Below are 15,261 nucleotides of genomic sequence, written 5' to 3'. Positions count from 1 at the left end.
GAGAAAACTAAGGCATTCCCTGTAATCTGACCACTTCTTAAAAAGAATATTCTCAAGACCCTGAAAATATATAAATGCCTTAAAGGCAATATATCCAAGGCCTGGAAGTAGGGAAATGAATGAGCTCTCCTATGTAATGATGTCATCATTCGAATCAATCTTTTTTGTGCAATAAGTATAGAGTTTAAATTAGTTTTATATGCACCCCCCCCCAACAGCTCAGCCCATATTGAAGCTTGCTATTTGCAATAGCGAAATAAACAGATCTCAGAATTTTTCTAGGGCAAATGAATTTCAATAAATAAAATTTACGAAGCATCATATTCATGTGCTTTTTGAGTGATTGGATGTGAACCTTCCAATTGCAGTTCTCATCAAGCTCTAAACCAAGATATTTGATATTTTAAGATTAGATAGGCAGACACCACACTTGAATAGTAAGGGAACCTGCAAGATGGGCTTTGATCTCAAAGAGAAACGGACAAATTCGGTTTTAGTACTCAGAGCCAACCTATGCACTGAGAACCAAATTTTTATCCAATCTAAGTCACTTTGCATCTTAGAAGTTGCCGTATCAATTTCTTTTTCACAATATAGCAGAGCCGTATCATCCGCAAAACAAGTAACTGTTCCACTCAGATTACTTGCGCATAATTTATTTATATACACCAGGAATAAAATTGGTCCTAATACCGAGCCCTGGGGTACCCCACATGGGATGTTCAATAAGAGCTCAGAACATTCTTAACCCGAACACACTGGCTTCTGCCCACCAAGAAACTTTTGAACCAGTTTGAAGCAATGCCTCTTATTCCAGCCTCCCTCAATCTATGCAAAAAATGTTATGGTCCACAGAGTCAAAAGCTTTGGTTATATCAATGAACAGGCCCAAGACATTCAAGTTTTTGTTTAGCCCATTGAAAATTCCTGAACAGAAAGATAATAATGCATCTTCTGTACATTTCTTCTCAATAAAGCCATATTGGTTCTCACTCAGAAAATTATTTAAATTGAAGAATTTTTGAATTCTTTCTTTAACTATTTTTTCTATAATTTTCGAGAACACAGATAATAGTGAAATAGGCCTATAATTATTCAAATCCATGCAATCACCTTTTTTAAATAATGGGATGACTACCGCCCTCTTCAAGCATGCGGGAAATTCACCACTTTCAAAACTTAGATTGATCAAATGAGCTAGCACAGGACTTATGAATTCACTGGAAAGTTTAACGATAAACGCTGATATACCATCAATTCCAGATGCTTTATTTTGATTCAATTGAGAAATTATTCGTTTTACCTCATCTACAGAAGTTGGGAAAAAGAAAAAGGAGTTTTGCACAGAAAGTGGAGGAAACATTTTATTAAAATCAGAAGGGTTCATATTGCTAGAGTCATCGATTTGATCGATAAGCTTTTCTACAATTGTGACGAAAAATTTATTAAACTCCTCAGCCACTTCAAGCGGTTGCTGAACAGTCAAATGTGGATTGTCAAATGTCCTAATTGAATAAAGGGCATTTTTCTTATTATTCGCTGTACCCAAAACTTTATTAATTGTATCCCATTGTTTTCGTGGGTTATTCATATCAAACAAATTATGGTAGTATTGGTTCTTCCTATTTGCCATATCCTGTTTAAATTTAAATGCAAAAATGTCAAATTCTCTTTTCAATCTAAAATTTAGTGGATTTTTCTTTACTTTTTTATACAACCGATTTCTATGATGCTGTCTCTTACATAGCTCAACCGTCATCCAGGGTTTCAAAATCTTGACATTATTTATTTCATTTAATTTACTACTCTCAATGGTGGCTTTATTTACTATTTCGTGAAAAGTTTTTAAAAATATATCAAATCCATCAGACACATCCATTGTATTGAAAACTTCAGTCCAAACTGCATTTTTCAACAGATTAGAAAGCAAAGTCCTATCAATAGTTTTAGTTTTCTGATTTTTATTAAGATAGTTGCATCATGATCACTACGACCAGAAGATAATACATGGGCCTCAGATAATATATTGTCTCTTGACCTGAGATAGATATGATCTATACATCGATTACCACGTGTGGGAGAATTTAATAGTTGCGTGAAGCCGTGGCTACTCATTAAAGTCTGGTATTTGTCTACAATTCGCGAAGATTCAAGTAAGCATAAATTTATATCGCCTATTAGCATTAAATTTCTATCATTGAATGAAGGTAAAATATCGTTAAGCTGCTCAATAAAAGTTGACACAGATACTGAATGAAGACGATAAACAGCGATAACAGAGAATTTGCGACCAGAGGCGAGATCAAGAGTAACCTTGATTGCATCGGCTGCTATCATATCTAACGGTATTGAAGTAACCGAATACTTTTTCGAAACAAACACTAATACACCACCTGATCTGTACGTATTATTGCATTTCGTATACTGATTGTAACTGTCCAACTGATAGGAATCCGTTTCAAAATCCAATATCCAAATCTCTGATAAAACAATGACAGCTGGTTTAGTTATTAAAGAGTGTAAGTAAATGGAAAATCGATCAAAGTTTTCACGTAAACTTCTAATATTTTGATGGAAAATGCTAATTTTGTTCGGAACCTCCAACAGATCATTAAACTCTACAAAAGAATCATCACTCATCGATTATAATAACATTTGAATTAATACATAATATGATTAATCAGTAATTCAAAAATAAAGTAATAAATATATATATATATATATATATATATATATATATATATATATATATATATATATATATATATTGTTTATATTTCTGTGTGGCGAAAAATAGCGTTCGCACCATGGGTAAAAATGTTTTTCCGGCTCTCAATCTTTTCTAGTCCTCGGCCTACGGCCTCGAACTTGAAAACCGATTTCGAGCCGGAAAAGTCTCATTTTCGGCCCTAGGTGCGAAATATTCTATCACCATAGAGCTTTGTGAAGAATTCCCGATTCGGATGAGATACTACAACAGACATATGACTGACGACTGCCATAGATCACGGCGTGTATTCGCCACCGTATATTCGATGATTGATTCGCGATTTACGATGCTGAGTAACGAATTCCATGTCAGAGACGGCTCAGCAATTCGATGAAACAAATGATGTACAACTCTTCATTCGCAGCTCGCTGATTGGCAGATTTGTGGTTCTGTGAACATCAGACATGAATATTAGTGTCTGAAAATTGTCATAAACCTCTCTGGAATTTAATCATGTCATTTTTCATCAATTCCGCCTTGAAATCGTTCCTCATCTGATCAACCTTTTTCGGTCAGTCATTGGCCCACTTTATAAATTTTCGACAAACATCATATGGGTCATTGTCATAAGTCAAGTGTTTACACTATTGACGAAATATACACTAAGAGACATTATGAATAAATAACTGAAATAAAAAGTGTTCCTTAAGACAATGTGACGAACATTGAACAATTTTAAAGAATGCATGAGTGGAAAGGATGGTTGAGTACCTAATTCAACCACGCTCAAATTTACTGGAAACAAACATGGAACATTTTTGTAATCGTTGATTCATTTCATAGCCACGCTCTATCAAGTTCTTATTATTATAAATATTGATATTGATATTGATTATGAATGATAGAAGTCACTAATAATAGCCTCATGTGGTTCATAAAGTTAGGTATAGTAAGTTCCTCATTGACACTCCTTCAATGTATGCATTGAAAAAAACTAAATAGACAAAAAATTGAAATGTTTCCCAGTACCTTAATTCCACAACGCAAGTAAAATAATTTTAAATACAATTTTCCATTTTCCCCTGCTACAATATCATGAGAGACAGAGACAAAACAATAATCTGTTGCAGTTTGGCTTTTAAAGCGAATCCCAATCGTCCATAGCACTTGACCCACCAACATTGGACTGAACCGACGCAGTTTTCGAATTATTTATTATTCACGGTGGAATACGAAGTTCATTAGTGCTATGACAAGCGTAACCCGACCTGTCTTGTTATCCTCAAACACTGCGATAAATATGGAAAAACTAAGAGTAGCCATCCAATTAAAAGTTCATGGATAGGTATTAAATCATGAGTTTAGAAGCCAGTTTACATGGAACGGGTTCGACTCGGATATGAAAATGCAGAACTCGTAATAATACTCATCATAACGTAGATTACTAATAACAGTCCTCTCAATTACGATTGTTTTTCTACGCCATTGGCGAGTAGGCCTATGCTTAGTAGTAATTACTGAAATATCATGCCGCGACTTACAGCTCAATGTGTTTCCAAGCCAGATAGGTCACAAATCATTCTCTCTAAGCAAGTAGGTAGTTGATTACAATAATGAATCTCAATCTAATAATTGCCCCAAAAAAATTATCAGAGAATTATCAAATGAGTCTTCGTTAGATAGATTTTTACCTTCAACTCCTTTCTAGCTCAAGGGCTAACGCTATCTTCACAAATACCCGTTAACTCATTCATAATGAGCTATATTAATTTATTCTATAAATCATACAATACAGTTATTTTTGAGTAATTAGATGCAAATGTATTAGTAATTTATTGGAATATGTGTATCGTATGGATTGATTTATATGTCTGATAATATGGGCAGTATAGGTAGCCTACAATAATTAGCGGACAATTTATACAATTCGATACTTCGTCGAGCAAAACGGACTATTTTAATTATCAAGTTAGGTAAAAACCAAAGTGGAGGTTTCCAGGCTGCAGTGACCTGCTTCATAGAGAATCACCGAACATTATTCTTCGGTACAAGAGGATTACTGATGGAATTCTCTCGCATCATAAAATACATACAGGGATCAGATTAGGTTTATCATAATCAGCTCTTCTTCATTGTTACAGTAGGTACTATTATATTTTTTATATAACCGTATTCCTCTAAAAATTGGAGTATTGTTAGTCTTACCCTCATAACAGTTTCCCTTGTAATGGATCGCTATGATATGTAAATTACCACTATGGTGATTCCAAGTTCTTATTACTGTGTGGTTGAACGCCTGTGCGCTTATGGATGTTTGTGGTTGGAAGTGAGTGAGAGGAAGAGAAAATCTAGTAGAGAGAGAGAGAGAGAGAGAGAGCAATTCGGTCACGACTTGACGCCCTGTGTGCATCGATAATGAATCTCTTTGCTTAATTAGGACCGGGCCAAGCCACGGATGGACTGACAGCCAGCTGCGTCCATTACTGCCTGTTAAAGCCCAGCTTAACTGGATAATCGCTCAGCTCACCTGTACGCCACACCGATCCACACACCAACTTATCTCCTCTACCTCCTCCACCTCATCGCTCAAAGATCACTCTCGACCTAATTTTCCTTATTGCCTCTACCTCAGCTTCCAAATGGCTATATAACTGACATTTAATAACCCGCTACTCAAAGTTGGAAAATTGAAATTGAATTTCCATTTATCATACAAATATGGTATTAGGCCATTGACTAAATTACAAATGTATTCTGTCCAGGCAACTAATGAAAATAGACTAAACAAGTAATTATGATCCATCTATTGGTGTGAGCTATGATAATCCAGGCATGAAATTCCAGTGGACAGACATAATTTGAGATCAAGTTGGAACTTGTCTTTTGGACATTATCAAACCTTCAAAAACAATCAACTTATTGAATGTTTACAGAAAATTTTGGACAGAAAACAAAAGCGAATCAACTCAATTATTCATTAAAATGTTTTCCTGAAGTTTTTGAAGCTTATTTTGCAGATAACTTCCTTATAAATCGATTATAAATACGGGTAATAGGGTAAAGTTCATTCAAGACCTGTCGCGAGCTGAGCTTCACCTATGTACACTGCAGTGTGCTGTAGTGTGAAGGTCAGCGGCAGAAAACAGAAACCCCTTTGAACTTCAAAGCAGATGTCGGTCCAACGATGTTAACAATTATGCAAGCTTACACTGTACTATGTACTCATTTATTGTCATTCTGATGGAAGTTATTACAAATTGAATATGTTTCGTTGTCTGTTGAACAGGATGATTCCCTACCAAGTGGAGAAAAGGCGTTGGAGGGCTTCTCGATCACATTGGAGAAGGTGGACAGACACCAGGCGGGTGTCTATCAGTGCACGGCCTCCAATGGAGTCGGTGAACCCATCACTGTCGACATGCAGCTGCACGTTCTGTGTAAGATTATCACAACTTTCCTCCTCTACATAACACAATATATTCTCTCCCTCTTGAAAACAACTAACATTTAAATAGATCATGAAACAATAGAATTTGTTATGAACTCTCAGTGGTGGAGGGTAGAGGCAGGTAGATGCATGTAGAATGTAGGAGCGGACTTGGACTGAGGATTATTAACCCTGGATTATAATAATCAAATCCAGCAGCTGGAGGGAACGCTGTAACTTGTCTGTTGCAGCTAGAGCCGGGGACTTGAGGCCAAATCTTCTCACAAATATCGTGAAGTAGTGGACTAAAGAGAAGATCCCTAGTAGTTGTTTGGTGTGGTGGTGGGTTGAGGTAGAAGGAAGCAAACTGAGATGGCAGTCTGACGTATTCCTGATAATTGGCAAACTACGATTGAGTGCTGTTGAACGAAATGTTAATGACTTATGTATCGATAAGTATCAGAAAATAGTGCTCAGTCACGAGTATCAAATTTTTCTAACGTACAATATGATTTCTTCATCGAATTATCAAAGAAAAAACGGAGTGAAAACAATTTATCATTGCACCAAACAGTTTGAGAAACTTTGTATCATGAGTTGTGAGGCTTGCAAAGCGGTTTCGCTTGGATAGCTGGCTAAAATCTCAGCTGGTTGACAATAATAATAAATATTTACTATGCATATCAGCGTTTTAATGCTGTGGAAGGGGTAAATAAGCCCAGGAATCTTCTTCTAAGTCTGGAATTGTTACTCCTTATCTTCGAACCTTTCCGTCCTAGATGGTCAATGAATGGTGACAATGGAATGCCAATACGTTCTCAAAATGATTTGTAATGCAGATGATCAATGGATAATGATTTAGCTGATGATTGATGTTTCATGAATTTTTTGATGCAACAGCTATATCAATGTGGAAGAGGAAGTGTTCTCACTAATTTCCATGAGTAAGCAAATGAATAAGCTCAATCATGTCTTATTGTGGAGACTACATCTCGGTTATTAACATTTAGTTGATTTTTCCAAGAATTTAATTTTTCCAATAAGTGAATTGAGTCTTTGTTTGTAATAACTTTCGAAACGGGTAGTCCTGATCGAACCTGCAACCTGGGTTTACTTCTATTCCCAGTATGTGAGAATATTATAGCTGTTCAAAGGTATTTTCAGAAGATAGCAATCAGCTTTTAGATTATTTTGTCGAATGTTCTCTCCATTGTTAGAGTTTTCGAATCAATTCATAACACAAAATTGCTTCTCGTTGGCCTTTCAGGGATAGCAAAACCTATTGCTGATCAAAGTAATCAACAAAATATATATTTTTTCATCAATACATCATACCGGAGATTCGTGTTTCCTCAGAACCTTTTTAATATATAATTTTAGAGTATTGACTGATTAGCGCTAAATGATTACTTTGGATGAAGTTTTCTGAGATAGATTGGGTAAAACTCATCTGAATGGTGGCATGGGACGGTTAAGCGAGAACAATCCAACTGCAAGACCCTTTGGCAGGTAGATTTAGCACATTTTCGACCCTTGTGCAATGAAGCGTATGCCCCCATCCTTACGTTTAGAGACATTATTCCACACTTGGACTTTTACTCGGGGATTCCTATTTCCGTGTACAGGTCTATCAAAGCTATTTCCAACTATTGGACAGTCTATACTCTGTAGCTTTTGGTGTAACATGGAGTTCCTGCAGAGCTTATCAAGATGCGACAAAGATCTAAACAGTGAAGGCATATAGCATTTTTTATTGATGTACAATCGAATTGCGAATCAAATGATATTATGCTCGTCCTGTGGTGAAAACCAAATCCTGAAATTAGATGGTGTGTTTCACACAATAAATTATTTTAGTATATAACGATTTTATAACTCGTATCAGAGATGTACATAATTGTTTCAAAACATAATTTTCAAGTCATTATTATCAAATTTAGAAAAATAGTTGTATTCCATCATTATGGAACACAATTTTGAGCCCATTCTAATATTAGACAAAAGAACTAATATCCTTGTGCTAATTGATTTTTTGTAAACGATACATATAATTATTATGTCGAGTTGTAATTTGTGGACCAGACTGGTGGATTTTGAAGTAGGTTTTGAAAATATATTTTTTGCTTCCGAACCTTCAGAATGGAGCATTAAGAGATCCATTGATTAATATTGGTTGAGAATTGACATGGGTTGACAGTATTGTTTCTCATTCCACCAGCGTTGAAGGAGGGGTATTGTTCTCTCTTGACCGTTCCATGCTCCCATCCGGATAGGTTTAACCCAATAGATTCAATAGTTCCATCTGAGATACATTCTGAGAGTATAATATTCAATAGCGTACAGTTGAGCGCCTACAAGCTCACATACCTCAACTTAATGACATGTGTATCGTTGTGACATCAAATAACAAAAATAAGGCACTTAAATCAAGAGAGAAATCTGGAAGGCTTATGTGAAACAAAACAACAATGGAATTGAGGCATCACTCACGAGCGATTGGTCTAAAGCCCACTTTTTCAATTCTGATGGCAAATCACTGGTGTTTATCATGAATGGGGAAAAAAACCTTAAGCGGTTATCGTATATCCAGTAGAGGTGCAATAGCCAACAGCTTCAAAGGATTATTCATTGGACTTTGACGTGTGGACAAACAGTGGCTTACCGGCGCTGATAATCCAGCTCTGCCGCTGCAATCTGATCCTGCGATGATGTAATCAATTCAGCCGTAGTCCCCAGGCAGTGGCATGGACGCATGCTGGGCCGTAATCAAACCTCCAGGACTCGGCTTCTGGCCTTCCTTTATTCCCCTCACTAGGGATACTGATTGGAAGGGGGAAATCCGACGTGAGTTATTCATCACATTCTATCACTTATCGCCGAATGGATGACAACGGCGTTGTAACCTTCTAACTACTAAGGAACCTTTGTTTATTAATTCGCTATTAAAGACATCAGCCTCCCTCATCACAACTCCTTTCCATCTATCTATTCCAAAGCAAATTACTATGAAGACCATCTATCTGGTCGGCTTTTAAGCTCTATTGTAGGAATTTATATGATCTATGGCTGCCACTGCTGTACAATTGATGCGTTCGCTCCAAAGTCGAGGTAGGTAACAGATAAAAGCTGATATATGAGCAGGTAAGGACAAAGAATAAATATCTCGATCTGACCCCACTCGCTACATCCACTTAGACCTGTTCCAATATCCAGCTTAATTCAATTATTCCAATGATCGTATTCGATCGGTTCTTGATGATATAGAACGTATCAGACACAATAATTGACAGGCTTAAGAAATAATCGAACTCAGAAAGCGAATTAACAAAACTGAAATATATTACAATAAAATATGTAATCATACAGTGCAGATTCAGAATTTGATTTACAGGTTGATAATAATTTAGCATTAACAAGGAGTTAAAAAATGTTCTTGTGCTTGCTTGATACCATGCGTGATTCGACAGAATTTTACAATTGATAAAGTTTAACAGTTTTTGAAAAAATAATGAAAAAAAAATGAATTTATAAAATATTTTTAAAAATGCTCGGGGTCGTGGTTCAGGCAGCGGAGGATAGTTAATCAACTACAAAGTTCGTATGAATTAAATATTGAATAAATTCTAGGCTCTTAAATGCTAAAGCGCTTGTCGGCGTGGCCAATAATTTAACGAAGAAAAATTATGTTTTTCTGCACTGAAATATTTTCGAAGCGTAGATTGGGGCCCCTTTTAAAACTTATAACTCACGTGAATTTCCTTGGCGGTCGTGGTTTTCTTCTTTAGATCAAAAATCGTTTGATCGGCGGCAATCCAGGCTTCGGTTTCAGCACGTGGGGAATTTTAATTTAATATTTCCTTCACCAAATTAATTATGGGATAATTTACTTTAAACCTTTAAATTTATCGATTGAGGAAAACAGAAATTTACAAATAACAAATAGATTGGCCTAAAATATCAGCTCACAGATAGAACATTTAAAATCGAACAAGAAATTTTCACAAATAGGTCTTGGTAACTATAAAAAGAGGTCTGAACGGTGAGGATTTCAAAAGGGAAGAGCTGTCCTTTCTCCAAGCTTCTAGGCTAGACCTTGCTTCTCAGAATCTCGATGTAATAATTTGCATAAAAATTTGCCATTGGTAGAACGCTTGTGACGTAGACATGACGTCAGTGGCAAGCAGTAGAATATAATTCTTTTAATTACAATAATAATTCAATTCATGTAATTCTTAAAACTGCTTAATCTTATAGACATAGTTCCTCTCATACAATGTACATGTGCTAGCGTAAATGATAAGGCAGGGTTGTTGTCTGATAATAGATTAACATGTGTTGCTTTCAAACGATCACCTTCTTGGTGCTATTTCTATGCACTGTGATTGGCTTAGACCTGCCAAAGAGATTTAATTACCATGTGGTTCAGTTGAATTAAATCATTAATAAATTAATATTCTTATACAATTTTTATTGGGTTTGAGACTGTTATAATTAATTTCTGTCGTTTTATCAATAATATAATTTCATGCTATGACCTATTTAGTTACAATAAGACCTGACATATAATATAATTTCTTAAATAATAAATAATTTCAACGATAACACATACATTTTATTTTTTTATTTGAAATTCTTGATCCTTTATGGATAGTTTTGATTTTCAGAGATGGTATTATATCTTACGTGAAGCCAGCGTGACATTTGACAATACTTTGAATCAGTCAGCTGCGTTCGAACTGTTTTAAAAACATCTGATCGATAGTAAACAAAGTGTAACCTCAAAATCAATGAGCAATTCGTAAATAATTTGTGCTTCATTTGCAAAATAATTATAATTTTATTGAATAATTTTCCTAGAAAAATATTCAGTACAGAACGGTACTCTTATCAATATACAGTTATTGATAAGTAAGCTTTATCGCTCGGTCGCTAACTATTCCTTTAGCAAATTCTTTCATTTTAAAAGGTAATCACAATTTTTCTCTCTTTTCATGAGATCTATTTGAAAGATTCATCACACAAAAGCCCCCAGGATATTTTAAATAGGTAATTGGGAGATGAGTCGAAACAATGACTATTTGAAAAATCCGATATTGTGATGAATACACTATTTCATCTCCTTACTTCTACGAAAACTCCACACTTAACACTAAAAACAATATATCGTGCACTTTTGGCTACGAGAAAATAAATAATTGATTGTTCCTTTCATTGGATACAATCGAAATACAATAATTAATGAGGTCTCTTTGGATCCTTCATTAAAACAACTCCACAACTTCCATTCACGGGTGGCTTATGAGCAGACCCATAACTATAACAAATATACAAGATTTCACGTATTACTTCTTAAGATTTGAACAGTATTTGCAACAAATATAGATTTTCGTCATTTTTTCATGGTTATTACAAGTTTCGACTCTTTGGTTTGGGTTTTACATAAATTGGGTGAGAGTGTGATTTTACTTCGGTGACTTGACAATCGTCTACCGTTTGACTCGAGCAATTTCTTATCTGCGCTTAGTATGTTGCGTACAAACAGGGTTACACTTGAAATGGCTTTCTTGATTTTTATCAATGTTGGTTACAAATATTAAGTCTTTAAGATTATATTTATCAATTTGAATTTCAATTCATGATCTTTTGATGCAACAGTAATAAATTTCACATTTGAAGGTAAGAATTTCATTTTCTTTGGAGTTTTTTAGAGATACATTCATATAACACAGAACATGCGCATTTCGTGCAAATTAACATAAATATATATTTTTGGTTGCGTTTTTTTTTTATATATAATTCCACATTAAATAATAGGTTACAATAATTGAATAACGATATTGCTTTGATTCCTATACATTGACTCTGTGATTTCGCACACATTGGTTGTTGGGACGAAGAAAATTATCGAACAGGCTTTGGTTCTGAATAGATTTTCCTATCGATTCTGTATTTCAAGGTTAGATTTACACATTTTTTCAAATAAACTTTGTTTATTTTCGGTTTATCAGTTTTACACCAGATTAATAAACTATCAACACCCCTCTGATGGTTAATGCAATCATTGACATTTTTTTATTTCTGTGAGTAGTTTGACATCGACAGCGTACATGAGGCAAGAAGAATTTTAATATATGAAGGAAAATTATTAATAAATAATAGAAAAATTAGAGGCCCAAGATGAGAGCCCTGTGGCACGCCAGATGAACAATAAAAGGAATCAGATTTATGTAGTAATCAGAATAATGAGGAATTAGGAAAAAGGAATAAGGTAATCAGATTTATAAGGAATCAGAATATATAGTTAACCAACACTCATATTCATAACATATGAAATTACATTTACAGTACTTTTTCACTAGGATTTCGAAGTTAGATGGAAAGAATCTATATTTGATAAAGTTAGTGGCAAACAAAATCATTGTTATTCATTCTCTCGCTTCAGGCAGAAGTACTCAACCCTGGAGCAAGTACATAGAATCACCAATGTAATAGAGAACTCATTAGAGAAAAAACCTATATGCTCAGCAATCTTACTTAATGTGGCACAGGTATTTGACAAAGTGTGGCATAAATGACTGATCAATAAGCTTCATAAAATTCTTCCCACACAGTTTTTAAACTTTTAAAATTGTACATCACCAACAGATTTTCCAGAGTAAAGCATGGTGATGACGTCTCTGAATTGAAGGAAATAAGTGCTGGAGTTCCACAAGGTAGTGTTCTTAGACCAGTTCTTTATTTGCTGTACACAAGCGATCTTCCTGAATTGGATGCAGTGACAATTGCTACTTTTGCTGATGATACTGCAATACTGGCAGAAGGGGAAACAGTACAAGAAGCAGCCACAAAACTACAGAATGCTAGCAACAATTCAGTGACTGTACTAAAAAATGGAGAATACGATTGAATGAGATGAAGTCCATTCATATAAACTTCACAAACAAAAATATCAATGTTTGAATAAATCTGAATGGGAATGTAGTAACATACAGCAACACAGCAAAATACCTTGGAATGATTCTTGACGCCAAGTTGAAATGGAAAGAACTTATCAGGATGAAAAGGAGCGAGCTAGGACTCAAATACAGTAAAATCTATTGGCTGTTGGGCCGAGAATCGCAACTATCATCGGACAACAAAATATTGATTTACAAAAAAAATTTTAAAACTTTTCTGGACCTATAGATTTTATCATTGAGGCTGCTCTAGAACTTCTAACATCAACCAGATTCAAACATTCCAAAACAAAATACTGCGGAAAATGGTTAATGCGCCCTGGTACATAAGGAGCAGCGATTTGCACCGAAATCTGCACAACCCCTATGTAACCAGCGAGATAAGACGTCTTCATCAACACTGAACAGTTCAGACAACACTGAACTCACAAGGAGGTTGAAGAGAACAAAGCCCTTCGAGTTGGTGTAGTGCTAGTGAAGAGAAAAAAAGTTTAGTAAAAGAATTCAAAGTAGTGAAATTATAGATTGGAACTGTAGGCTTCACTGGAATACTTTAGCAATAAAAGATAATATTTTAGGATGAGAAATAAGAGAACGAAATAAATGGTTAGTCCTAGTAACTATTTTCAATAGAAACAATAAAAAAATGATTCTCTTGCAATAGCAAATTGGTACTACATGGTGGCTACTGAACTCAAAAATGATATTTTCAAACAGTAAACCTCGTTAGTAGCCTAATAAACAAGTAGTATGAAGCTGGATTCTCACAATTAAAATTTGGAATAGATGAATTGATAGAAGAAGATTCCATTCTTCCATTGAATTTTCAAATCAAAATTTCTCTTCATGTGCCTGTCCACTTCCAGACGCTGGCTATCATGGTGGCTAGTTTCATCCTATCCACAGCTGCACCAAACCATTTCATGGTGTTCGAGAAGAACCAAGCTCTCAAATTTTGAGCCATGAAATTCTTCTTCTGCCGACCCTTCTCTTCCCCATTACTCTCCCTTGCAACGTGCCTCTAGGAAATGATAAAGGTTTAGGTTTCTCATGATAAAAATAAAAGATAAATAAATAAATGTTTATTTCCCCCAAGAAAAAAAAGACTAAAACTACTACATCAATTACAGAAAGTATTAGATAAATTACAATTACATACAATAGTTAGTTACAATAAAATTTCTTATAACTTTATTTGTCCTCTACATGTTTTCTGTATGGAAATTGACCTACTCTACTATGGCGTACCATGTTCTAGAGTAGGTTTTTTGTGCGGATTATTAATTAGTTGACTTAGAGTTGATAATAGTTTCTTCATTTGATGTGAATTAATAATATTCCCTTATTAGCTGAGATGCGGCGAAGTTATGTTATGTTGTTGATTAGGCTGCAGTAGAAAACGCTGGTCTGCAAAGATATGATTCGATGGGTAGGCTGTGAATATGAAGTGTTTGATAATTCATGTGATTCACAACGTAGCTTCCAGTTGATTAAAAGATTATTATTTCCTCAAGCCCCCATCTAAATTTGATTTCGGTATTATTCAAAGGTCCAATTCCGATTTGCAACTATCCGTTTTATCAAACTTGGCTTAAAACGAATGTGCCTGTGGTGTAAATCATTTCCTACAAATTCATTTCCTCTTGGTCGGCCGGTAACATGCAGTTTGATATTCTTAAACCTTACATGCCGGTGGTGTCTGTGTGTTTTTTCAAATAATTTTTTTCTTTTTTGCATGCCGGTGTACAGTCTGTTTGATTTTAACCGGACATGACTGCGGTGGTTGTAGGTCCTTCTTGATATGGTCTTCCTTTTTCCTTGCATGCTGGTAGGGAGTTTGATGTGGGATTTCAGCCTAACATGACGGCGGTGTAGATAGATCCTTTCAGATATTTTTCTTCTTTCTTGAATTGTTTTGCTGCTTGTGTATGGTTTTGATTTATAGGTTTTCGGGTTTGGTTGTGACTTTGATTTGTGGTGGGTTTTTGTTTTATTTCTATTGTTTATTGGACTATCTTCATGAATGCTGGGTTCATATGTTGCAGGCGCTGTCCTCGGTGGATGGACGGTGATGTGGGCGGTCGGCGGTCCGGGCTGCTCTTCCACTCGGCGGGCAACGTCCTTGGATTCCTGGTGTCCGGCGCGCGGTGGTACAGGATGTCCCTCTA

General features: G+C 35.4%; 1 protein-coding gene across 2 annotated transcripts in view; it reads left to right on the top strand.

Annotated features, from left to right (window-relative positions):
• LOC111055642 (limbic system-associated membrane protein) overlaps nucleotides 1–15,261 on the top strand; it is a 208,870-nt gene that overhangs the window by 171,447 nt on the left and 22,162 nt on the right. For both annotated transcript variants that reach the window (XM_039423482.1, XM_039423483.1), the window contains exon 5: nucleotides 5,997–6,147. In XM_039423482.1, the coding sequence (XP_039279416.1) occupies nucleotides 5,997–6,147 (151 nt within the window). The remainder of the gene's footprint in view (nucleotides 1–5,996; nucleotides 6,148–15,261) is intronic.

This window comes from Nilaparvata lugens, chromosome 3 (genome assembly GCF_014356525.2).
Source record: "Nilaparvata lugens isolate BPH chromosome 3, ASM1435652v1, whole genome shotgun sequence".
NCBI classification, from domain to species: Eukaryota; Metazoa; Arthropoda; class Insecta; order Hemiptera; family Delphacidae; genus Nilaparvata; species Nilaparvata lugens.
This window is presented reverse-complemented; position numbering and strand designations above follow the sequence as displayed.